Source organism: Limanda limanda, chromosome 5 (assembly GCF_963576545.1).
Source record: "Limanda limanda chromosome 5, fLimLim1.1, whole genome shotgun sequence".
In the NCBI taxonomy this organism is placed as follows: domain Eukaryota; kingdom Metazoa; phylum Chordata; class Actinopteri; order Pleuronectiformes; family Pleuronectidae; genus Limanda; species Limanda limanda.
The window spans coordinates 28,988,336-29,015,119 of NC_083640.1; the positions used below are offsets into that span (position 1 = coordinate 28,988,336).

The window sequence follows — 26,784 nt, forward strand, 5'->3', positions numbered from 1 at the left end:
GGTATTTTCCAAGGTCTTCATTTCATGTCATTCCTGCACCATTGTGGTAAGCAAGTTATTTATAGAAATCACAGAAATCTAAACGCACAGACAGACGACCAGGCAGACGTCCGTCCTAGTATCTGTATATTACACAATTTACACCTTATAATTTACACCTTATAATTTATATTAACTGGTAGAAAACAGCATATTATTTCAACTAGGGCTGAACGATATTACTTTAAATCAATACTACGATTGTTTCAAGCATCTACCTCGATTACGAGCAACAAAAAAGTTAAAACACTGCGTTGTATCATAATCTGTGGGATGTCAGCACATCTCTGCTGTTTTTCACTGTGTATAAATACATGTCTCATAAACTCTCGAGCGAATCAAACAAGCACAAAATAAACTGTAAGAACTGTATGTGTCCTAATAACTTCTGATTTGTGTTGGTGTTTACTGTTAATGTGTAAAGTGAGCGCAGATCGGCAGGAGAGTGAGGAGGGAAACATGGTTTCAATACTTTTTTTGGCCAACCCTAGTTCCAACACATGTTGTAGTGTAACTTCTATGTATCTCATTGTCAGAACTGCCAAAGATACTATATCCAGGATTATTTACATTAAATATATGTGCTGCAATTTCTCCTCTTAGCACCATTATGTGTATATACAGTGTTAGTAGGAAACAGTGAAGCCAGGGATGTAAAAGGAAAGAACAGATGATAAAAGGTAAGATAGCCAACAAGATAATGTAGTGGAAAATATGAGTCAGTAAAAAACACTGCAGGGACATGGGTCAGAGTGAGTCACTGGGCACACAGGTAACACTGGGATTCACAAATCACATTAAATCCTGTGTATTTACTTCCAAAGGTCTTTTCATTCTGCAGGCGTCTCCTCTGTGCCCTCTGGTGCGGCATTGGGGTCCAAGAAGTCTGGGTGCTGAAGTTCCTTTAAGTACTTAGGTGGGGTGATAATGTGGGTGGAACCTACAGGGAACAAAAACCTGAAATCTCAGCACGGACTGAATCCTGAGTGGAACCGTGTTTGTTAAATAATCCATGTTAGTCTGAGGTCTTGATGAAAAGTTGCAAAATGCTGCCAAATACAGCCTGTCCTTAGAGGTCAGGGTGAAGCTACAGGCAAGTGAAGCTACAGGCAAGTGACTGAAGGCCTGATGATATCTGAACTGCAGAGGATGTAGCTGTATTTTCTCAGATTTGATAAAGTTCCTTCAGAGCGACAGACATTATGAGGACATTATGACCTGCATGTGTAAAACTGGCAGAGCGCCTCTTTAAGGGATGCTGACTACCCTAATCAGCAATTTCCCTGTTCAGTGAACTCACCGATCAGGGCCTCCCACTTGCCATTGGCCTGCGTGACCTCATACACGCAACGCATCTCACTATACGTCATCCCTCCGATAATGAAGATGATGATCCTCGGCCCCGTCTTAATCTCTGTGGGGCCTCTGTTCTTGTGCCAGTTACCATAGCGAGCACTGAATGGCAAAAATGAAAATAGATACAGTATATATAACTGTTTATACAAGTTATGTGTTCAATTTAAATATAAGCAAACAAAAGACTTCACACCTGGATGGAGCACTGGCTTTGGAGGACACTTGTCGCTGGGAAATATACGGGTACAGTTTGGGGTCAAGTTTGTCCTCAATGGCATCCTGTGGGAAAATATACAACAGTTAGCATCACAAACACATACATCTATGTTACAGTTCCCAACTAAAATACTATCTAAAGCATCATTCGCCCTTTCTAGTCACCAAGACCACCTCCTCTGAAGTAAAGCTCACTAACGTTGACAGTATATAAAAATGAACAATGCATCTCCACTTCTTCCCAGTATCCAGAAATGCTGTCATTTGCACCAATGATGTTATTGGGAGCCAAAGTTCGTGCAGCAGTTATCGATTGAGATGATTTTGCCAGACTCAGCTGTTATTGCTGACAGTTTTTTACCTATTTTTTACTTTTCCGTTTGCCTGTCCCTCTAACCAGATAAAGAACATTTAGTGACAAAATATGTTTTTTTATTAAAGTAATTTTAAAAAGGCCTTTTTAAATTTTAAACTAATTGATTTCACATATTATTTAACTATAGTAATCAAGACAATGGTTTAAACTAATAGACTTCAAATGAGTACGGGTTATAAGCACGTACAAAAGCTTCCCTATCTCTTCCCCCAAACCTATCCTGCTTTGGGCCCTGAAATTTATAGGGCCGTCCCTGCCTCCCATAGAGAAATTAAACCAGTCTGAATGGGGCCTTAGTCCTTCCTTCAAAAGAACACGTTGCCCTGTCAAATTAACTTGTGGAAGATTTATCATTACATTTTGAAAATCAGCACTATTAATAAAACATTGTTAAGATGCATGTGTGTAGTAAACATTAGAGTGTTGTCATTCTGCAACATGTCAGGTACCTCAATGAGGTCCTTGACGTGAGGAGTCCACCTGGACAGCTGGTAGGTCTGCTCACTGACTCGCTCTTTACGATCCGGCTTCTTGGTTTTCTTTGCGATTCCCTGTGAACAAACCACAATCAACTCTCATGCGCTATCTCCACTCACATCATCAGATCAGCTCACTGAGGCAGATGAAGAGCGTGCCATTTGTAAGACCACATGCCAGATGATTATCTTGATCCTGATGAGTTTGAGTTATTTTGGTTCATTTAGGCCTCAAAATATTTTTTATATTTTAATGTTTTTTTCTTATGTGCTACTGGGTTTAGGAAATAGTCGTCATCTCAATGACTGTGGCACAAGGTTTAGAAAACAGAAATAATACAAACACTTTCTAACCCTCTTTTTACATTTCATTATTCTATATCATCTACACAGTATCAGTGGTCCTGAATAACAGTTTTAATGGAAGTATTAAGGAGATAGTGGACAACGTGCCTCAGGTTAAAGTTTATAATGAAACACTGAGCCAGGACAGCTCACCTCAGTGATAATAGGAACACCCATGTGTGCCATGTTGGAAATTATGTCACTGTCCTCTGGTGGGATGCTGGCATGCTGAAGGAGCTTACACAGGTTCTCCTCAGTCACCCCTGACATACACATGCAGACACACAAAACCCATGCAGCAACATATTTTCAGTTAACACATGCAACACACACACATGCATGGGAGCAGGCACATTTACAAAATTGTGCAATGCATGCCAATACAAGGTAAACTGAAAATTCATTAGCACAAAAAAACAAAACAAAACAAGAAACATGAATGCAATCACACTAAGATTCAAATGAAATGTGTTGAAATACAGGAATAATGTCACATTCTTATTTTCTCTCTCTCCTTCTAAAGATGATACTGATATGAAAAACGACAGGAGGACAATGGGGATCTGACCGTTCTTGAGGAAGATGTAGAGCAGGATGATGCGGATCTTGTCAGTGACACCGACATTGGGGTCTAGTAGAACGGGTACAATGAGCCTCATGGGATCCTTGATCTTCTCTCCCTCTGCATCTGTGCCCATTGCCAGATCCTTAAAGGACAGAGGACAGAAGAAGCCAAAGCTCAACATGACGTCCACATAAGCTCCATTTTGACCATACAGTACATGGCATGTGGTCTAGCTATCAAGAAATTTTCCTGGTGTCAGTGAGCTAAGTTGTGGACTGAGCGACATTGTGTCAACTGGCACAATTAAAACTGTGGAACATTAGCTCGAAGCACTGTTGTGATATGAATGTGCAGACAAGTGTCACTGAATTTATTTGATACTGAAGAGCTGATGAGACGAGCTGTGTGTCACAGCCACTGCCCCAACCAAGTACTCCAAGCAGTATCTTTCCCTCTGTGCCTCCACCACAAGTCTTTAGTGCCACCCAGAGGTTTGATATCCTCTGTGCCAGGTAACACATCCTCAACATGACCTAGATACTTAATCCACAGGCATGAGACTGCATGTTCTGAAAGCAAAGCACACAAGTATTTTGCACACAATCTACTAAATAATCAATGGAGGCGACTCTGATTTACCTGTTCTACACGACAGAGTTTGTCCACAGTACCCTGGTAGCGGTTCATACAGTCCTCAGCCAGGTGGAGATGAGTTGAATACTGAGGTCAGAGAGGACAGATGCTTAGTGTCAGTGAGTAATTTTGCAGAGAGGAAATAATCGACTGCACACAGTATTAAAAAAGCATGTTGTTTACACTTTGGTCAATTTCAGCATAATGTAGAGCAGCATTGTAATATTATGGGGTAGAAGGTGAAGGTCTGTCAGGAGGTTGTGAGGATTCCACGATGTGCCATATATTATGAAAACAGTACAAAATAGTACAAAATAGTACAAGTTAAAAGTCAAATCAAAAGTTGCACCTGATGCTCATCTTCTGTTCAGATGCCTTACATTGGTAGGGTCAGGCTTTTATCAGGCTTATATTGTGTAGCCTGAACCCAACACAATCGAGGAGTGATAGAGTGGCCACTTTACCTCCCACATGAAGTGATACAATACCTCATGGTGCTGAGTTTCAGACTCACACCTACCTGCATTTCCTGCCAGTAGAATGACAAGCTCACCAGTAAATATGCTCCTCTCCATTCCTCTGCTCTCCTGTTCTACATTCCCTTATCAGCTCTATGGTATGGGCGATTTATTGCTTTATTTCCACTCTCTCTCTAAGCTCTCCAGCACCTGATCATGTTCGGGATTTCACCTCAGTCCTTTGTCCCTCTTTTACCTGCTTCACTTTTTGTATCCATGTTTTATTTAACAAATTCACATCTGTCTCCTGAGTCGTGCTTGTGGGTCCCCTCTCTGAGAGCCATGAGCATGCTGTACCTACACATGTACAGTAGTAACACTTGACTTCCTACCTTACTAAGCTCCTTCTGATACTGGGGCATCTTCTTCAGCATCTGAGCCAGTTCCTTCATGGTGGTCTGAAACACACAGGTGAGTGAGGCACTTTATTAAGAGTGAAAATAGTTTATTACAGTTTTCCTCTGATATATTACTACATTATTATGTTTTTTATACCATTTAGGAACTTTTACTTCACTACTATCAGAAGCAGATACGGTTCTTTTTATTACATTATGTTTATATGACAGCTACAATTATTGGTTATTAAGAATTATTTATATTTATCACACTAAAGCTTGTGCATTGACTAAAACCACAATTGATGATGAAGCTGCTTATAAGTGAGGACAGGCCAGGATAATTACAAATTATAGTTACTTTATATTTAGGTCATGCAGACCATTGACAATCAGGACACGAGAGGAACTGCACCCTCTAGTGCAGAGGCGGGTGTATTTTCTTGAAAACTGACCCAAATCTATAATATCCCAAGTGAATAGAAGCCTTTTTGTTTGGCATATAGCAGAACTATGCAACGTCAAACTAAATTCAGTGTGGTTATCGCTAGGACAACTGTTTAGCTGATGCCCAGAATCAAGAAATGGTTACAAAAAAGATACAAATAAAGAATGTATTCTTTTAGTTAACTCAGATACTTTTAATGGAATTATTCTTCTGTTGACTTGGTGTCTTCAACTATAATATAGTGTTTGAATTTGAAAAAATAGTAAAAATCACAGTAAAGAATAGGACTTCAACGTTGTTCTTTGACTCTGCTTTTGCTTTTTCTTTTCGTGAAGGACAGTTAGGAGCAGCGACACGGTCACAGATCCTGAAACCATAGCAGATAGAGTCCAGTTTGTCATTTACCTTTTCTCCAGTGTTCACTTTTTTGTCGGCAGAGAATTCTTTCAGAGAACGGGTCACAGCCCTGTGCAGAGGATTGAAAAAGAGATGGTCAGGAAAGACAAACTTGGGTTTAATGTATCATATTCACTGAGATGAATAATGGTTCTGTAGTGGCATTCTGTCAGAGATCTAGGTGTGAGATGGAAAAGGAAGCATCTCTGAGCATTAAAGAGACATAATGTGTTCAAGGTAATGTCAGGGACTTGCAGTTGTCAAAATCTGTCCCATGCCATGAAGAAACAATCCAACACCTGCTTTTACACTGTCAGTGGTCCCAAGATGTTTGGCACCATCGATTCATAACCAAACACATGACCGGACGTTTGTCATCTGAATCATCTCAGTAAAAAGGAACTATGAACGTGAACTAGTTCATTTTCATCTGCATGAACTGAACTTGGAACTCGTTCTTTTTAAGTGTGAACTGGCTCAACACTGCTTCTATAGATGAACTCAGATTCGGATTTCACATTCACATTTAATCGTGTAAAGGTTTTTCAAAGGTTTGTTTGATTTAAAAAAATTGCAACAAAAAAAAGAGCAACGGCTAAGATGCCCCAATTGATTAGTATAAAGGTTCTTTGAGTTTGATAAAAAATAAATGATCTAAATAACATCATCCTATGATTGCTCAGAGGCATAGCAATGAGACAGCCACATTTAATTATGGTGTGGTATATTTTAGTTTGATTTTATTATATTTTTCAATCTAAATAACTCTTTCATTTGGACTTCATTTGGATTGTGATGAATCTGATTAAAAATTGTAATCATTTGACAGCCCTAATTTTAAATAAATATATTGATATAAAACGCAAGTAGGAAGTTGCTCTTGTGTTTTGTTATACCCTGCTGTGAATCTGTATATGTGTAAGCAGAGGTTCGACTTCACTCACGTTGACACCTCGGCGATGTGTTTGTGTCTCAAAGTCAGCCACAGGTCGTCGTCCTCATCCAGCAGCACCTCCTTCATTCTCGTCTCTCCCATCCCACTGGTCTCAAAGCTAACAGAGAGGGTGAGAGAGGAAATGTATTATCTGTTTGTTGGTGCCTTATATGTTATGCTTCTTCCTTTAGCCATATAGACTGAGACATTTGTGTTGTATTTAACTTAAAGAGCCGTCTGGCCACAACTGAAGACTATAACCACAAAGTGACAGTAACAATAATAACAAAATATAAGACAAAATGACTTAAATGACAGCTCAGGCTCAGTGACTCCTGGCAGCTGTCCTTCAGTAGTGTCTTTACCTGTAGACATCGTTCTCGACTCCCAGCAGGTCGTAGGCCATGGCCTGCAGCGTGAGCTCATGCAGGACAGGTGTCACAGGGTCGAAGCCACGATCCAGAATGAGGAGCTGAGTACGAGACTTGTCTGGACCCTGGAGGAGACATGAAACTCTGTGGAAGCCTGATATGGTTTCTTACAGCTCACCATTCCACTGTATAATGCTGCATTTCACAGTATCTGGTCAACCAGATGTTGATCATTTTTGTAAACCAGAGACTTTGGTCATTAACACTTTCCAAAGAATACGTCAGCTAGAGCTGCTGATTAAACATAACGTCTAAATTTTCCTAACTTTGAACTTTTTAATAATCTATTTATAATTGTTTCTAAACTAAAAGAGAAGCATATCACTATTCAGCTGGATTTAAATCATGAAGATCAACCACATTGGAGTTGTTATCACCAGGGGAGGAGCTGCTCTCCCACTGACATGCACCGGCAGAGACAAACGTCAGCTACACAGTGCTCTTAACTACATGAACAAATTACCATGGTGGAGAGAAGTAAGCATTCAAAAGTGTGGTAACACTTTCAACGAGGTTATACCTGTGTCCACCAATCAAATTCAATCTTCTGCCTCCACTGCTGAAAAAAACTCCTGGAGGAATTGTCCTTAATATTTCTTTGGTTTTTGTGTTTGAAAAATCTGAATATATTCATTGTCTTAATAAGGCATGTATTTATTTCATTATCAACAATAAGGTCAAAAAATGTATGATGATATTTGCAAATTATCCATATACAATACGTGCTGTGTCAAGTGAGTGTCGGGGTTATCTTTGTACATATTGACTTTTCTATGATGCATCTGGTGTTCATAGTGAGTAATTTCGTCATTAAGCTCCAAATCCCTACCTCTCCCATGGTGGGGTCATCAGCCTTGTAGCCATCCAGCTTCTCCTGAAGCATCTGGGCCAGAACTGCACAGTCTTTGTACTCCCTGAACCCACAAACACATACACACATACAGCAACTCACAAAAACAGTTTTCTAACCAGGAAACACTGATGATGTGTTAATATACCTCACATTCATCGCTTATTAACTTAATAATTAACTTATCAATGTCTCTATGAGCAGGATAACACTGTAAGCAATTACAACTTAAAACTCAGTCAAACCTGAAGTTGAGAAATCATTAAAAAACAGCTGAAGTGAAAGGTCCAGTGTCTAATCTTAGTTAATGTCACAGAGTTCTTTGTCCAACAGTAATGACTTAAATATCATGATAGTTAGAATAAAACCCTGAAAAATCCATGCAGCTCTGATAAATGTACTGTAGGTGGTCATTTGTAGTGGTGTTGAACTGCTATGGATTATACTGTGAGTGGTTCCTAATATTTTGACAACGTTTATTCATATAAGGGTCGGTTGTGGCTCAGGGAGAGAGCTGTCCATTCTGAATTGTCATTGGGCAAGATACTGAACCACAGATTGTCTCGGATGGCTGGGCTGACAGTGTATGAATGGTGTGACAGAAAAAGTGCTGCATGTAGAAGTGCTGTATGAATGTATGTGTGAATGGGTACATTTGACTTGTACTGTAAAGTGCTTTGAGTGGTTGATAAGACTGGAAAACCGCTATATGAATGCAGTATATTTACCATTTACGATAAATGCATTTTAAGATTTGCACCAATAAAAAGACTATTGAAATGTGCTGGCTGTTCTTACACTCTGTATCGGACTCCAGGATATTCTTTGAGTGTGGCACAGAAGGTAGCGATCTGCTCAGCACAACGCTCCAGCATGTTATTCTTTACATCAGCCTTAAAGGGGCTGTAGAAGTCCTGAAAGGCATCCACTTTGTCCAGGGAGAAGACCTAGTCACATAGGACACAACAAAGAGACAACTTGAGGTTCAATGTCAACATTATTTCTGCTTCCAACATTTAAATTCATCCACGCTATGCTCGTTGTCTACATGAATATATAACCTATAGGCTGCATTTGACACAGGTATGCATTACCATTCTTCATTATATATAACGCCCTATGACGATCTGAATTGGATTTGGGATGTTGTCATCTATTGCATAACATCATTACAGATTACATTATGTACAGAAATCACTTGAGTCAATTAGAATTATTTTAGATGGAAAACTTTCAATGATAAAGTAATGAATGAAAATGTATTGGTCAACAGAAACTTCTATCTATAGACTGGCACTAATTAAACCCTTTACCACACCCCCTTACAAACACAAGTACACATGCACACATCTGTTACTGACAACAATCACGTGATAACACTCCCTGTGCTATCTCCTGTCACAAGTCTCATCTGTGATCAGCCAATGAGGCAACAGGAGAAAGAGGGCAGGGATATGGGGCTGGTTTAATATGTTCCTTCCACTGCAGGATTAAAATGACCTGAACAACAGCAGAGGATTGACGGCTAAAGCTGACCCAACACAAAGCACCCTTGTCTAGTCCTCACTGTGTCTCCCTCTGTTGAAGAACTGTGTCAATGTCACAGGAAGAGGAAGGGGGGGGGGGTAAGGATGTGTCATCCTATTCTGATAGGAAGGGGTACTCTGACTGTTCCTACACCAAAGAAATGTGACCTACTTCCCACCACAGTTACATTTAATTTAGCCATTATTTATAACCTGATTCTCTCATCTTGATCTTGCTGGGCCGACTTAACAGAGTCTTCATGTAAACCCTTTCTAAAACTTGAATCATAAACAACTATGTTGTTTAAGTATGTTTTACATTTAAATCACATTTTAATGTTAAATTCAATTAATGTATCTTTATAAACAGGAGATATACTGCAGGCCTCTATGGTTGAAGCAATTAAACATCTGCTTGAAAAGGCTACTCTTGACCCAGATGTTTGAGCCACCAATATACCTATATCAAGGTTTTCTTTCATTAAAAAACAATGACGTGATACTTTGCAGAGGAAATGCCTTTTTTCAGTCGGTAAACATGCTTTTGGGACAAACAAGGCTGGTTTAAGTCTAATTATCATATTTCAATTTGTAAATTTTTCGAAATGACTCCACATGCACTCAAAAGTTAGTAATGGAGTTCCACAAGGGTCTGTTCTTGAACCAACACTTTTCGCTTTGTATGTACTTCCTTTAGGCAATATATTGAAATATCAGAAAGCAGCACACACATTTTCATTGTTATGCTGATGACACCGGCTGTACTTATCTATGAAGCCTGACCTTGAAGGTGAGTGTACTTTTGTAGAGATAATCAAATTCTGGTCACCATGTTTTCTTTATCATTCATCACATCCATCCAAATGTTCTTACAGATCCTGAGCAATGATGCACAGTATACACACACACAGAGTTCAAATAATGTAACAAGACAACCGACCTATACACTGCCTCTCAACATAAAAACAAACACCAGTCAAAGTAGACTTCGAGCAGGTTTCTCTGCAGGTTTCCCTGTAGATTGTACACACTGCTGATTGAAATTCATTCAAATCTGATTTATCCCACCTGAAGAAGATGGTTACGAGATGCCGTGGTCTAATTCCAGTCTGGACAGAGTCTTACCTGTGATTCATAGGTCAGAAAGGCGAGGTGGATCTCAGTCAAGGCCTTCATGGCTTTGGAGGCGCGGGATTTGGTCAACAGTCCAAACAAGGTTTCTGGGATCGCTGCAGAAAATCAAAGACAACTAGAATTACTGCACTATGGGTTGTCTCCCTTTGCACACCAGTGCAGTTTCCGTGTTCAAATGTGAGTTTTTAAATGTTACACGTTTGCCGTGTTTGGGTAGAAAATAATTACTCACTGTCGGTGAAGAAGACGTGAGCTGCTCGGTACCTTGGAGTCTGTGGGTCTCTGAAGTCATCGATCAGACTCTCAACAGACTTGGACAACAGAGAAAATGTTTTGACTAAGCAACTGATGTTTCTTGTGTGTGTTTGTGAGTATATCTGCTGGTGTTTGTGAGTGTATGCCTGTGATTGTGTTACTTACTTGAGCAAAATCTAATGTTTAAAAGAAGCACAATTACAATTGTCTTTGCCGCTGCCAACCAAGCTAACTATATCTGTTTTCCAATTCAGGGACCACATCCTTTTAATTTGAAGACCAATTGTTTCAAAGTGGCAATCTTTAGGGACCTTCAAATGACAAAGCAACAAAGGATTCATCGTGCCTTGGTGACTTATTGGATTTCATAAATATGGTAGCAGATGACAAAGACCAAACCGAAATACATTTTCAAATGTTAGTATCAGACTCAATAAGCGCTGGGCGATAAGGCCAATAATTATATTACGATGAGCAATTTGTTATCAGTTAATTTTGATAGTTATAGTTTATATTTTGTGATAAAAATCACATTATAGTTTCTATTAAGTTTAAAGACCTTATACATTATAATACACTTTTATTATATTTCTGATGATAAAAAATATATTGTGTCAATTATTGATAGTGTTTTACTTCACAGCCCTAGACTCAATCCAAAAGCTAATGTTACAATGTAAAATAAAAAATGGGCCTTTCAAAAAACATTTTCTTGCTATGTGACATTAGTGAATCAAGCAAAAATCTCCTCATTCAAACACACCATCTCATTTCAGTTCAGCCTCCGAAGGATGTGGCCCCTGAATTGGGAATCTAACTATTACACCTATTGTAGTCATAGAATGAAGGCAGCCAATAAGACATTAGTGAGTAACTGTGAAACATTTTTCAAAACGCTTGTAGAGGAGTTGTATGATTTACCTCATCCGAAGGTGTGATCAGGTAGATGGCCTCCATGCTGGGTAGAGGCTCACGCTTCTTCGTTATGTCTTCTACAACTGAGGAGTAGAAGAAAACAGCATAAATCAATACCTGTCCATCCAGCTCCATTTACTGTGAGTGTGTAGTTTGTCGGACCCTCAGAGCCCTCATATTAGTCAATATTTAATGCTTGGACAAAGTCTTTACTCTTTGCCTTACTCACATTTTTTATTTCTAAAAACACTTATGTATGCTGGATACCTTTTTGAAATATTTCTTTGTTGAGTCCTTTGAAAGAGCAGGAACCAAAGCCATTGTTTACACTTCGGAACATTTGTGCTATATATGATGGTTAAATGACGACAGTATGTTGTTTTCTCCAATCACTGTGTTGGTAATAAGGAGTGAAGAGATAAGTTGGTAGAAGGGTCTTCACTCTCATAAAGCTACTCTCCTATATTATTGACTAACATTAAATTATATTCTGCCTTGACATCCTCAAATGAAACAACTTAGCTGAAATCAATATCCCTTGTATGCTTCTATAACAATTGGGGGTAATTCATCTTTGGCACATTTATTTGATTATTACCATAGACACAAGTTTTTTTAATTATGAAGCAGTGGATTTAACTGGTAAGGAACCATTGTGTGTGTGTGTGTGTGTGTGTGTGTGTGTGTGTGTGTGTGTGTGTGTGTGTGTGTGTGTGTGTGTGTGTGTGTGAGCACTGTGACCTTAGCTCCACTGTAAGGCTTAATATTAATATTACGTAATAGAATGCTGTATTATCACTAGTATATCTCTAGTGTGACTGACAGTGATCAGTAAATAGTAGTAAACAGGAGTAAACAGATGATTAGCCTGATGAGAAACCATTGATTCAGCACCTGTAATGATGACCAGTTAACAAACTGTACATACTGTGCACTAACACACTTATATAAGGACCCTGTGCTGTTTCATGGATAGTTATTGTATATTCTGGAACTATTTATTGACCAACCACAGTGGTAACTGTGTGTAGCTTCCTGAAATCTTTTCAACCAGTGACTTTGTGAGGTTTGGTAGCACAATTTCTACAGAAACAAAATCAAATAACCTGTCCTCACTGAGACAATCAGATAGATTGTCAATAGATAATTTTCGCATATATAATCACATAACAGTTGTTGAGGAATGTATTATTTACATACTACAACATTCAACCTCATTTCATCTACAAAGCCTCTGTACATCCACATGACAGTAGGTGTTATTAGATCCTCTTAAGTGAACTTAATTAAATGAAATTGCACCACATTAGTACAAGAGGTTAGTTCCAAAATATAAAGGAATTGTGCATTTTGTGATAAAAGCATGAAATTTGGTACACTTATAGCCAAAGGCATTCTCAAAAGATTTGGATGTGGAGCCATCATGAATTTTCAACATGGCGCCAATGGCAGCCATTTTTCAAAATGTCCGCCAGCAACAACTGTTTTCTTATGAATGATGGATTTAATATGATATTTCAGACTTATTTACCATTCATACTACTTGGTAAATGTCTTTTGGATAGTGGAACATTTTCATTGAAAATTCAAAATGGCCGCCAACTGGTTAGATATGGATGATCTCTATGTTTAATTATACATTTATCTTGATGCAGAATTTGATTTGGGAACTTTGGAATTTCTAAGAATCTTCTTTCTATCTCAAAATACTCATGTTAAGCAAGGGAAACCTAGGGTCTATCACAGGGAAGACCAGTCACACTCGCCTTCACAGACACAAAGGGCTGTGCACTGTAAGTGGGATTTTTTGCACTTACACTGCCCAACACAACCTTTCTTGCATTTGCATGAGACAAGTTCATAACTTGACTGGCCTGCATCTGGTAGGCATGTCCAGAAGGGTTCATAGTCCCCCTCAGGTGACTTTGACCAGCCCCATTCGCACAGTGAAGGTAGTTCTGGTGTTGACACCAGGACTGTACCCCACACGTGCCCTCCTTGGTATACAGCTCTCTTAACATGCTCTTCTAGGGCAGCCTTGGTAGGGGGGATTGTTTGCACATTGTGCCTCTTTGCAAATAACTTCCTCCTTGCCGTATTGATTTCTGTACATGTGCTGGTTCGGTCATAGACTAAGATAACAAACCTCTCAATTGTGGCCATTACCTCCTGTGGTATGTCATCTGGGGCTGAAGACACTTTCAACAGGGCAAGTGTAAGTTCTGGAAGCACAGACCATACAGCCCATGCAGTCTTTTTCCCATGGCCAACAAAGCTTGACACAGTGTCACAACCCGTCAATGCATGGAACACTGGTAGTGCACATGCTTTCTCGGGCCCGAGCCCTGCTGCAATTTCATGGGCTGCCAAATATCAAAAATTCTTACCAGTACCGAAAGCCAACCAAAGCTCATCCTCTGGTTGTAGAGTCTGAGCCACTGCCACAGCCAGCACCACAACATCAGTATCAACTGTTTGAATCATAATTTTGTGGTGGCCGTTTCTTGCTGCATGGGCTACGTGCAATAACATGCGACTATCCGCTTCCTCATGCGTGCAAGGAGCAATCGATGTCCTATCTGGGAGAGGTGGCTTGCTAAGGACTTCCATGTCAGTTGTGATGACAAGCTGTTTATCCTCCTGCACAAACCATCTGAGCAGAGCCTCCGAGAGAAAGGCAAACAACTCAGTCTTATTGCTGTCAACTCTAAGAAAGTTTTGCCAGTTCCTGGGAATGGCTGCATCACCTACCACACGTCTCTGAATTCCAGTGCCACGCTTTGCTCTCGTAGCAGCTTTCAGAGAGTCAGACAAGTAGCGGTCCCACACCAGATCAAGCCTGGACACAGTTTCAAACTTTCTGGTCAGATATGGAATGAAGATCTCATGGGCATAGTCATTGAAGGTTTTTACTGAACTTGGTTTCAGCATCTGGATGATGGCTGCCCCATCTACAATGGTGCAGGTAACCTTTGGACTGTCAGAGTATGCACTGTGAACTTGTTCCAGGCATGGAAGCAGATCACTCTTCACTCCCAGTCGGAGACCTCCCCCAATTTTTTTTTCATTGGGTAACATTTCAATTACAATAAAATAGATGATAGTGTACTTGAAATTATAGATTTAATTTCAGAAATATGGCTGCCATCTTGTTGTAGGTGACCAGTGGTCACCAAGTGTGACTATTGTGGTCACCATTTCTGAGTTAGAAGGAAGCTTCTGGTCAATTGTAAAGTTCCAAATTTGAATTCTGCACAAAGAAAAGGAAATAAAAAATAATACTGGTTTGACACCGAGATCACCCATATCAGACAGTCATAAAAGTGATGGCTGCAATCTTGACGATGTCAGCCATCTTGAATATTTAATGACAAATTTAGATTATCCAAAAGACATTTACCAAGTACTATGTATGGTAAATAAGCCTGAAACATCATATTATATCCATCATTCATAAGCGAACAGTTGTTACTGACAGCCATTTTGAAAGATGGCTGCCATGGGCGCCATTTTGAAAATTCATGGTGGCTCCATATCCAAATCTTTTGAGAATGCCTTTGGTTATAAGTGTACCAAATTTCATGCTTTTATCACAAAATGCACGATCGTTCTGGTTACCAGCTGCACTACATTAGGTTGAACAGACTTCAGATCTACAGCTGAAGTGAACTGAGGTGACCTGGGCAGTTGTACTTACTGGTGATTCCCTCTGACATGATGTCTGTCATCTTACAGCAGGAGGAAATCATCCTCATACTCAGCTTGTCCACCACAAGAACCTAGAACACAAGTATACACAGCAGCAGCTTATTTATAGGTTTTTATTTAAGATATTTTGAGGGAATCTATTTATATTCAATTTGATGAGATGAGATAGGAAAGACTGATTAGAATAACAGGGTCATTACCTTCCACTTCCCTTTTTCTCTTGCCTTCTTGATGACATTGTTCATTATCTCTGTAAAGACAGAAAATGTTAATACCAAATTATTAAACCTGAAAACATGCATCTCAGAAAATGATAATTAAAAGATAATTCCATTACTTCTGCACCTCATCTCCAATATCCTAATGTAGTGATTGAAGGAACGGCATTAGGCTGGTTTAAGTCATATTTATCAGATCGATTTCAATCTGTTAACAATGACTCCTCCATTTCTCTATTAAATTCAATGAAGTTTTATTGCACAAACAAGTTATTTATGGAGTTCCACAAGGTTCTTTCCTTGGACCGATACTCTTCACCTCATTATGCTCCCTTGAGGCAACATCTTCAGAAAGCACCACGTAAACTTCCATTGTTATGCAGATGAAACACAGCTTATATCTATGAAGCCTGTTGAATCTAATCACTTAGTTCAACATCAGGAATATCTCAAGAACATCAAGGCCAGATAGTCACCTTGGATGGTGTTAGTTTGGCTCCCAACTCCACTGTGAGGAACCTTGGAGTTATATTTGACCAGGACATAGAAAACAAGTCTCTAGGACAGCTTTCTTCTGCCTGCATAATATTATGAAAATTGTTAACATCCAGTTCAATGTGACTTTTTCACATTCTGTTTCCTTGCAGCAGGTATGACAAGTATCAAACTGTTCTCCTTCCTCACAGCATTATACACACCAAAACTTAGTGAACCACGTGGTTAACAGCTGTTTAACAGCTGTTTGAGTAAACATGATTTGCAAATAAATATAATGTGTAAATTTGTAATGCTGACATCAACAAAGTTGGAATAACTCAGTTCAACCTAGAGAAGAATAATCAGCGGGCTACTATTGAACTCCAAATTCACCCACTGTCTATAAGGACAGGCATGTGTTGGTAATAATTAATGATAATATTAACAATTATAATATTATATTATTGTTAGTTATAATTATAACTAACAATAAACCAATTCAAGAAAATTTAATTTTTGGAAACGTACGGGGAAGATACGCCATGCAAAAACAATATATCAACTCAGTTTATAATTTTACACTGTCTTTGATAATGTAATAACAATTTCCCTTACACAAACCCAAATAAAACTCCTGCGCCGCTGCAGTAGAGCTGGACAGCAGGAAAACCAAGGCACAGATAATAGTTGTGACCCTCTCATGGAGAAACTGTACACCACCAACATGATGTATGATGTAATATAATCAATAAAAGAAGACTGAATTCATTACAGACAGAATAACATAGCGTGAAGAGTCAGTTCAAGAGATTTGAATCATAGTGATGTTTGAGAGACAGGACCCGGCGTTTCATGACATCCTATCACTTGTGTTGATGAGCAGCTTCCCAATTTTCCGCAGTGGGGGTTTAAGTCCCGTCCGGTCTGTCAAACTGAACATGAAGGGCCCACTGCAATCACTGCCTCTAATCTCCTCCCAATCCTCTTACCCCATCCACCACTCCCCACCACTATTTCTGGGCCGTTTCTGTGTCAGCGGACATGATGTCACAGGGGAAGCAGCATCATCTCTCGCACACACACACAGAGAGAGAGAGAGAGAGAGAGAGAGAGAGAGAGAGAGAGAGAGAGAGAGAGAGAGAGAGAGAGAGAGAGAGAGAGAGAGAGAGAGAGAGAGAGAGAGAGAGAGAGAGAGAGAGAGCAGAAACAATCTTCTTCCATAATAAGTCAACATGTCCTGTTTACACAAATATGATTTATCACAAAACATTTCTTTCACGCTGGACCCGCTCTCTGAAATCCTCCAGTCTCCAGTCGGCCAGCCCCTGCTGTCTGAGGAAAGCTTGTACTGACAGTAAATGATGTATGCATCAGTGAATGGTCCCGTTTATCCTATTAGTCAACAGGATTAAGTGGTGAGGTGTTGTGAAAGAATGGGACACACCGGCAAGCAGCTTTCACAGGCAGGATAAACAACAACAGCCTGCTGCAGTAGATAGATCTGTGTCATAGTTTGTATATTTGATCACAGTAAGTAGCTGTAACTAGCAACATGCGTAAGATAAGCAAATTTAATGGTAGACGGGACTGTTGTGTTTATTAGTTACATTAATGTCTGACTTTCTTCCATCTCTACAACCCTTCTACAAGCAGTGCTGTGCCCATGCTGCATGGAAAAACACCATTATAGGTCAAATAAAAATGTAATGATAAAAGAATAAGAAGGGTTAGATCAAGGTACTACAGATGCTATACAGTAATATATACAACAAATACAAATACAACATATAGGCTGTTTTGTTAACTTGGCCTCGGTTGAAGACGGAGCATGTCAGTTCTTTTCTGTGAAGCATCGGCCCTCCTAACGTTTAGAAAGTGGAATGGTACCCCCTCATGACAACTGAGTGGACTAACTTTAAATATTTTAATTCTGGGTTAGGGCTTTAGCGTTTCCACAAGAGTAGCTTTGCATGATTAACAGTTCCCAGACCGACCCTTTGTGCCAGGACCCAGTGCTTGTGAACTCTGCCTCATCCTCAAGCCGGTATGGAAGTACCCAATACCAACTATTAACTTTAAACTTACTAAAAAGTGTAATTTAAAAAAAAAAAAGCAGGACGTCTCTGTTTGGTAAATATTGCTCTCATTATCTACTTAATGTGTGACATAAATTTGGATTTATTTTTTGAATCACAAGCAAACAGAATTTCTATAAATATATGCTCCTGCTGATAGGTGTGCTTGTGGGAAATGTACTAAAATGCTGAGTGATGTGGTAAACATGCGCTGTCAAGAAATAGCAAAGAGACGAAAACGTACCTGTCACACACTATACAGTGCTGGTACACTACACATACTGCTGCTAAACCTATGTTTTATAAAGTCTATGTGCTTCACACTGAACAGCATTACAGCTTTTTCCTTTGAAGGGATGGGTCTTCTGACGGACAAGATTTAAATGATCTCCCTTCTGAAAAGGTTTTATATTTTTTAGGGTGTTGTTTTTCATCAGACAGGTAACTTGTCTTATTTGGGACACTTGAAGTGGATCCTGCTTTACCTGTATATTGTCCATGTGTTAAAATGTATATAGTGCATACTCCTAAATGATCTTTTGTTTAACCCTGTCAACCCACACATGGGTCATTAGAGCTGGTCGGGTTAATCTGACTAAGTATCTGCAATTGTGTCCCAACAATTACCAGGAGATCTCTGGTTATGTTTTTTATCAAAGTGGCATGAAGACATACTGGTGGTCAATACCACTAATAGTAGTCATTACCACTGTCATCAATATCACTGTATCTTTACTGTAGTATACGTCCAGGATTGAGTTTACACAAAAAGGTTGTTGCTGCTTGGTTTTAAAATTATTTTAAATGGTACCATAAAACTAGATATTTTTTGCGGTGATCCTGAATTACTTTCATTCCTGTAAAACTGATGATGATATAGCTCTGCATCAGCCAAAGCTGAGTGAGTCACTGTTTCCTCAACAGCACCTGTCTCCTCTTTGAAGATGACAAGCTGAATATTTCATACGTCCCGTTTCTGGGACATCCGCTGAGTGCTAACTTGATCTGTTGAATAAATGTAATTACTCAGCAAAACTTGTTCATCCTTAAACAGCAAATACATTTATTCCTTTCCTGATGATATGAATTTATTCAACAGTCTAGCAACAAAGAATTATGAAATCAGAAATACCTTTGACCAGTATAAAGAGATCAGTTGATATTTTACGATGAATTAAGTTGAAATCTATAGATCTAGATTGTAGATGAGTACAGTACAGTACGCTAGTATTTTGGAATTTCTTGCATCATCTAAAAGGCACAGCTGTGGTCTTGTTAAAGGTATAAATCGTCAGTGATTCAAATCCTATATACTTTTTTGTTCAATTCAGTGAAAGTGTTATGTGGGTCATTGACGTGATGCCTATATTTTCTGTCCGACTGCGTTTTCTTCTATTAAAAAAAGGTTTAAATACCTAAAGAGATACAATATATATGTAGTACCTGTCCCGTATATGTACACACTTTAAATTTCTAAAAAACATTAGTTATTTAAATGTTTTTTGTTTTTTAAAGTGTCAGAATATCATGTGGTGCAACCTTTTGTTAACATTTCTTTGAAATTACTCAAAATCTATTCAAATTTATTATCTGCCATATTTGGCATGATTTCCAAAGTCTTTTGTAATCCTGTACAAAACTGCAAAGCATTTGCATTTATATTTCAATCATAGTATACAAACAAACTTTGTCCGATGATGTCCATTAGATGAAATATCATGTGGTGCGACCATCAAGAAATGACCAATTTGGGACTATGATGTTGAAATCCATTCAAAGACAGGAAGTTGCATCATAAACCATTTTGCCAAGGAGCCATGGAAGCAGCAACAGGTTTGTAACTCTCTCTCAAATTTGGAAAAAAATAACATTTTTCACAGCTGGTATGTAGTTGCCACATTTGGATATCATGTGGTATGACCTAAAAAAAACTATGAATTCTAAGTTATTTCTAAAAATAAAAATTTTGACTATAAATGACATAGTTACCTTTTGTGCTGACCTAGTTTGTTTTCTTTAGCTGGCCAATTATGTGGCTGTGACCATTCCAGAGTGTTTTACATGATAGATATATGTCCTAGATTGGGAGTTTAGGAGCTTTTTTAAATCCAATTAACATAAAGGACTTTATTTTAATAATATTTTGAAAATATTTCTATGCAATTAAGAATTTTTCAGAAACAACGATTTATGTTAAATTTGTGTATAATATCATGAATAAATACCACCCCAAAAATGTAACATGTAATTTTTTCTCGGTTATTATGAATTTATTAGTAATTTATTATTTATTTATCTGTTTATTTATTTATAACTGTTTACATTTATAATTGTTTACATTTATTTTAACAGGTACCACTTCAAAGCAAAATAAAAACCGCTCGCCTTTTGCAGCGTGTTAATTCTGACCCTGTAGCAAGAGCTGAGAACCTTGCTCAGAGAAGAGAAAGGTATGATAAAACATTTAAAAAATGAAAACTACAAATAAAACAACATGAAGTACATATTGCTCCTATGTGTTTTTCATTCCTGGACGAAATGCATATTTGCATTAAAATGTTCATCTATCATTAGTCCAAAAAAACGTATTGATTTATGGCATGACATTACATATCTTTTTCAGCTATGAGAGAAATAAACAGCAGGGAGAGATTCCATATGCCAAGTCAGTGTGAGTGAGTTGACAGAGAGAGAGAAAAAGATTCAGAGAGAGAACTGGAGGGCTGCATCCAGAGCTTACAGAGAACCTTTAGACCTTACACCGCCATCTATGGAGAACATTCCACCAGTTCTGGTTGATGTAGATGTAGCACAAGAGCAGCCAGTTAAATTAAATGTTTGTTCACAACAATGTGTGCTGCACTTGAAAGTTCTTGATGAGATTTTTATTTAAAAGATGTTTCGAAAATATTTGTGTTCATGAGAATTCTATGAAATTTTAATAAAATCGTGTTTAAGTCAATTTTTGATTGGAATTTATTGTTGATTGATCTTTTTAAAGATAGAAGGTTTACATATCATTTGGAGCTTCCACTTATCATGTGGTGCGACCAATAATACCAAGACCTGTATTCAATTTAAAATAAAATGTAAAATTTCTGTGGCTGAAATATTAATCACTGATACAGTATGCTTAAATGAATGGTATTTTTAAAACATTTTAATCAATTTGATGCACTTTACTGGAAAAATAAGTCTGTTAACTACATTTAATAAGGGGACTTATTAAAAGTCTATTCTTTTATTCCCCTCTTTTCATTTTGTTCAACTAATATTTATTCCACATTTATCCAGTTCTCGCAGCCAAATTTCTGTGGTTTTGGGGCGATGGTGGTATAGTGGTAAGCATAGCTTGACCTGGGTTTGATTCCCAGTCATCGCAGTAATTTTTGGCTCAACACTTTTTTCTACAATTTCAAACTCTGGTTGCTCCATTATCTTAAAAATGATTGAAAAAAACATCTTCGTCAGGTTGTTGTGGCCGAGTGGTTAAGGTGATGGACTTGAAATCCATTGTGTTTTCCCCGCGCAGGTTCAAATCCTGCCAACAACGATAGGCTTTCATTGTTTAGCAACCAAGAAACCGACCAAAACAAAACAGCTGCAACACCTTAGCCAATACGGCTCGTAAGGTGAAATGCTAAGTCTGTTGTTTCAAAGAGTCAGTTATTTGCTCCATTTCACTGCACTTTATCATAGCAAATTCACACTGCTTGCACTCAGAGTTAATGTTGATATGTGGTCAGATTCAATTCTCTATTTTATGTGTTACAGAACATTTGGTAAACCGTCCATTCTTTTCTTCCCCTCTTTGGATTCTGTTCAACTGGGTTTCTCAATGCTTTTTTCACACATTTATCCTGTTGTAGCAGCCAAATTACAAAGATTTTTTGCGATGGTGGTATAGTGGTAAGCATAGCTGCCTTCCAAGCAGTTGACCTGGGTTCAATTCCCAGCCATCGCACTTATCTTTAACCCGACACATTCGTTTTCAATCTCAAACTCTGGTTGCTATATTATCTTGAAAATAATTGAAACAACAATCTTCGTCAGGTTGTTGTGGCCGAGTGGTTAAGGCGTTGGACTAGAAATCCATTGGGGTTTCCCCGCGCAAAACAACGATAAGCTGCTTTTCATGTCCATGTAGCTCTCATGGTTTAGCGTCCAAGACAAAACAGATGCTACACCTTATCCGCTACAAATCGTAAGATGAAATGATAAATCTGTTGTTTCATAGACTCAGTTATTTGCTCCACTGCACTTTGTCATAGCAAGTTCCCACTATTATTTGTGTTTTGGCTGTCATACAGATGCTAAAATAAGTGGAGATTGTTAATTTCAATATAGCATATACAATAGATATACATTTAAGTATTAGGCAAATTAGCGACATTAGGCATAATAGGGCATAACCGTAATTTAACAAACTTTCCAGTCTGTGGTATGTAGATTATTATATTAATGCTGCTTTTGCTTGAAATTGAATAACAACATATGTTTCTGTACAATCATTGCTGTACCATCATGTGTAGTATTTGCACCATCAGGCATTAGTGGGATAAAAAGACCGGATTGGGGTTTGAGGTGAATTTGCAACATTCGTCTACAATGGGTTAAGGCCACGGCCAATTCATCTAGATGAAAAAACACTCAAACCAAATTATTTGAAATTTGTATATGATTTTATGTGTACACAACATTTCAAATGTTTGGATAATAATAATGAATATTCTTTTTTTTGTATTTTAAAATTGGCCTGTTGAAAATCCTTATACGCCATTGACCCACGTGCTGAACATACTACAGTACACCTTTGTACACAGCCCTGGGTCAGAAAAATACAACAAAGCTTCTCAGATGGAGTCACAAAGCACTACTCCATCCAAGGAAAGAAGAAGAGAAGAGGGGAGATTGGTGCAGGAGTGCTTCGAGGAAATATAGAGCCCCAGGTGAAAGGGACTGGGGGGGGGGGCTACATTCAACCAAATGGTCTGTACATAGCTGATCAAGATTGTCAGGGGATTATCATAATTGTCGGCGCTGTGGACTAACATACAACAGTCATACTTTGATGCTCCCTCTCAGCTCTGAGCACCAGGCAATTCAAGCTTTGCCAACCATGTTGCAGCGACCGTGGCGTGGAGAACGAGGACAAGCAAGAGAATGCTAACAAGCTAAGATGCCAATTTAAGGATTAGCAGGGGAAGGAGAAGGAGCAGTCTACCGTTCTGTTGCTGCCTGACTGTGTGGAGTTTTTAATGGGATTGATTACGTCTGCAGACGAGGACAGTGAATTGAAGAGGCACAGCCGAAGAAAATAGCAGAAGAACAAAATATTTAGGCAAAGAGTGGTGTTCATATTGGTGAGATTTTCCAACAGTGGAGACTACACAGTCAGACCTGGAAGAAATTCAGACCCAGACTTATCTGCTGGTACTGGAACACAGAGAGGGTTGGGAAACAGACTGATGGTGGCAATTTAAAAACCTAATGGATATATTGACTGGCCACCGACCCACCAATGTCAAGGCCCACTTGACCGTCCATTAAGATACTGCGATCCACCAGGATATGATGACCAGTGGAGAGACCTTTGAGGACATGCATACGGCGGCTGATGTTGTTCGGTTTCTTTTTGACAGATGACATTAAATGACCTGCCCGTGGACAGTAGTCTAACTCTCTTGTCAGCCCATATAGCAGGAGAGTTTTGTGTATCGCTGTCTGCGGTTAATGTTCTGGCCACAGGACGGTGTCTCATCCTCTCTGGATATCAGCTTAGAAGCTGTAGTTTTTGTTGTTTATCAAGATATTTGTTGAAACAATGTGCAAAGGACTTTATAGCCAACAAGAACTTAAAACACAATTTAACCAGTGGGTATACTTGGATCGATACATAATTTGAAATGCTCTGCCAGGTGTCGTTAGTGTCCTTGTTTGCTTAGCTACATTCCTCACTTCTCTCCCTTCTGTAAAATTATTCTACAGAATTAACTCCAGTTTCCATAATGGTGTGTTTTGGAGGCTGTATGTGTGTGTGTGTTGTTTTTGTCAAGATGTTTTATATTACACTGCTTTTATTGTATATTACCAACGCTTTATAATCCTAAGTCTTTAATGGTTTAGAGTTGCAAATTTGATCTGTGGGTGCTTTGACTATTTTCCTATAAAGCTGCTGAAGATCTGACGCGAATAAAAAATGTATTAACAATTTATTGATATAAAATTTGTTATTACAAAATAAATGGGACAAACACCAACCAATCTTTTTTTCACAACCTACAACCAAAACGTGTTTTAATTGAAATCTTAGAATAGATATATAAAGTCTTTGTATTCATAACCATAACAAAAGCCATTTGATTTGTAATTCATTAAACCTTATTTTTATTCCTTATAAGAAGGGTACTATTTACTCAAACACTGAGACGATGGAAAAGGGACTTGCAACACTAAACCCAAAGTCACACAATATAATGTAGTTGTTAGCAGATATGAGGACAAACAAGTGTTGATTAATGTACACTATTACCTACAACTCAAAGAATGTTAGATATTATATGATATTGCAACAGTGTTTGATTATATTTTGGCATTCATTACCTGTCACAGAGAAGTCTCCACTCATGAATGTCCACAGTAAACTACATTAAATAGTGTTTACTATCTATCTGCTAACAATTACATTATAATAGTTAGAAATCATTATTAAGTGATGTTGTTATCATACGACTATAAATTGTCAAAACAATCTTAGCGTGCGCATCTTTGGTCCCGTGTGATCGCAATTGCTTGCGTGCGAAAGTAAATCTCTACGATATAATAACTTAGTTTGAATGATGGTCAATGATCGGCTACTGGACAGCTGACAGCACAAACAGACGCGTGTTTGTGGTCCGTGTCCTTCATCCTCCTCCTCTCCTCTTCCTCTGAGGATGATGTCACAGCTCTTAATCCGCACAGGCAAAGATTAGCGAAGCAGGATTTACGGAGAATCAGGATTCTGCTCCTCTTTTCCAGACAAACGCCAAACGCGGATCATTTAACATAGAAAATGGCACTAAAGTCCAACCGAACATCACCATCAAACAAGACGTTTGTAGAACTAATTCACTGATGGGGAAATCTGGACAAGCATCCATCTGTTGAGCTGCGCGCCTCGGATGTGTCTCATGCGTTTACGCATCGAACTTCCCAGAATGATTAAACGTGTCAACAGGGGCTGCTTCATCTATATCACCATTAATAATAACTAAATTTACATCATGGAAGAAAAGCGTCCATACTCTGACTGACTATCTCCCACTGAATGTGGATAACCCTTCATCCCTATGCAATACTCCAGACTCTTTGGAATAATACTCTACAGCCATCTACGAATGATAAACTACGTGTTTGGGTTATAACATTAAAACTATTTTTATAAATCAAATAAACATTTCTTACTTTCTCCAGCAATGGCTTTTAGTCCAAGTGGTGACATGATGAGTCCTGCTGCGCGTCCAGCTCTCCACACACAACTGAGCGAGCGAGGCCACAGGCGTGACAAACCAACATCAATAACACACGCACTTCCGTTCCAATTAAAGCCAAAATAAAAGCCTCTGGGTCACTTCTTCTACTCGAAGTCAACCTTTTGAAAACTCTTAGCACAGTCAGCACAAACTCTGTCACACGTGGACTACAAACTGTGGATCACTTCTTATGGCTCTGTCACAAAAATCTATAAATCTCGACAAGTCATACCAAAACTCCATATTTACAGTCACACTACTTGTACATCCTGATTCCATTTATCATTTAATTTCATTTTATTTACGTAGCCTGGTCGCTGAAGGGTCTACCTCTCATTCTACTCTACAAGTGAGCCTGTGTTTTGGGAGCCAAGTGATCTATTGAAAAATATTGTGTTACTAAAAAGATACAAATTTGAGTTGAACATCCATCTTGTGATAATGCCTTCCAATTTCATCGTATACATGTAAAGAGTTGCATCTCTAATTGATTTGATCAAATAACATTGTTTTGAGCAGGGATTCTTAACTGGTGGGTCGCGACCCAAAAGCGGGTCGCTGACTCGTTTTCAGTCTGTCGCAGGCCAAGAAAATGTTAAGGAAAACAATCCTGTGCTTTTATTTTGAATTTTTTGCAGCAGATTGCCATCTTTTATAGGATCAGTTTTGTTGTCATAAATTCAGTGAGTGAGCATTCTCAGCTTCAGCTAAATAATTTGAGTCTTCTTGAAACTAGTTCTCAGTAGTTGGACTTTTTTTATTTCACGTTTTTGCATGAAAGCACTGTTGAGTCTGTTAAAAAAGGCTGAAGTTACTGAATTGTTATGTAAGTTGTATTACCGTGTGTCCTTAAGATGCACTTTTTAGTTTTCAATTAAAATACACCTAATTGAGTGTACAAGGGAATATTTCCCTCTCTAGCATCGCTACCTGCTGGTCGTTGTGGTTTTTTAAACTTGTTTTTCTTTGTTGGCATACTGTGATATTCTGTACCATCTCAGGTTCAACCTGCACCATCTTTTCATTAAAATGCATTTGAGA

At 38.6% G+C, this 26,784-nt stretch overlaps 1 protein-coding gene and 2 non-coding genes across 3 annotated transcripts; 2 read left to right on the forward strand and 1 right to left on the reverse strand.

The window, feature by feature from the left end:
• Positions 1-869: 869 nt before the first annotated feature.
• On the reverse strand, positions 870-25,703 carry stxbp1b (syntaxin binding protein 1b). The gene is made up of 19 exons (XM_061071858.1): positions 25,676-25,703; positions 15,660-15,709; positions 15,449-15,530; positions 11,758-11,834; positions 10,814-10,892; positions 10,573-10,676; positions 8,720-8,868; positions 7,901-7,985; positions 7,006-7,136; positions 6,651-6,758; positions 5,716-5,776; positions 4,857-4,922; positions 4,013-4,093; positions 3,377-3,515; positions 2,962-3,071; positions 2,437-2,538; positions 1,589-1,674; positions 1,340-1,494; positions 870-979 (listed from the first exon to the last, which is right to left on the reverse strand). The coding sequence occupies exons 2-19, from the start codon at positions 15,702-15,704 to the stop codon at positions 870-872; spliced, it is 1,770 nt and encodes a 589-aa protein (XP_060927841.1). The 5' UTR covers positions 15,705-15,709; positions 25,676-25,703.
• Positions 21,701-21,782, forward strand: trnas-uga (transfer RNA serine (anticodon UGA)). The gene has a single exon. It is a non-coding gene; the product is annotated as a tRNA-Ser (tRNA).
• Positions 22,122-22,193, forward strand: trnag-ucc (transfer RNA glycine (anticodon UCC)). Its single transcript has one exon. It is a non-coding gene; the product is annotated as a tRNA-Gly (tRNA).
• Positions 25,704-26,784: the final 1,081 nt, after the last annotated feature.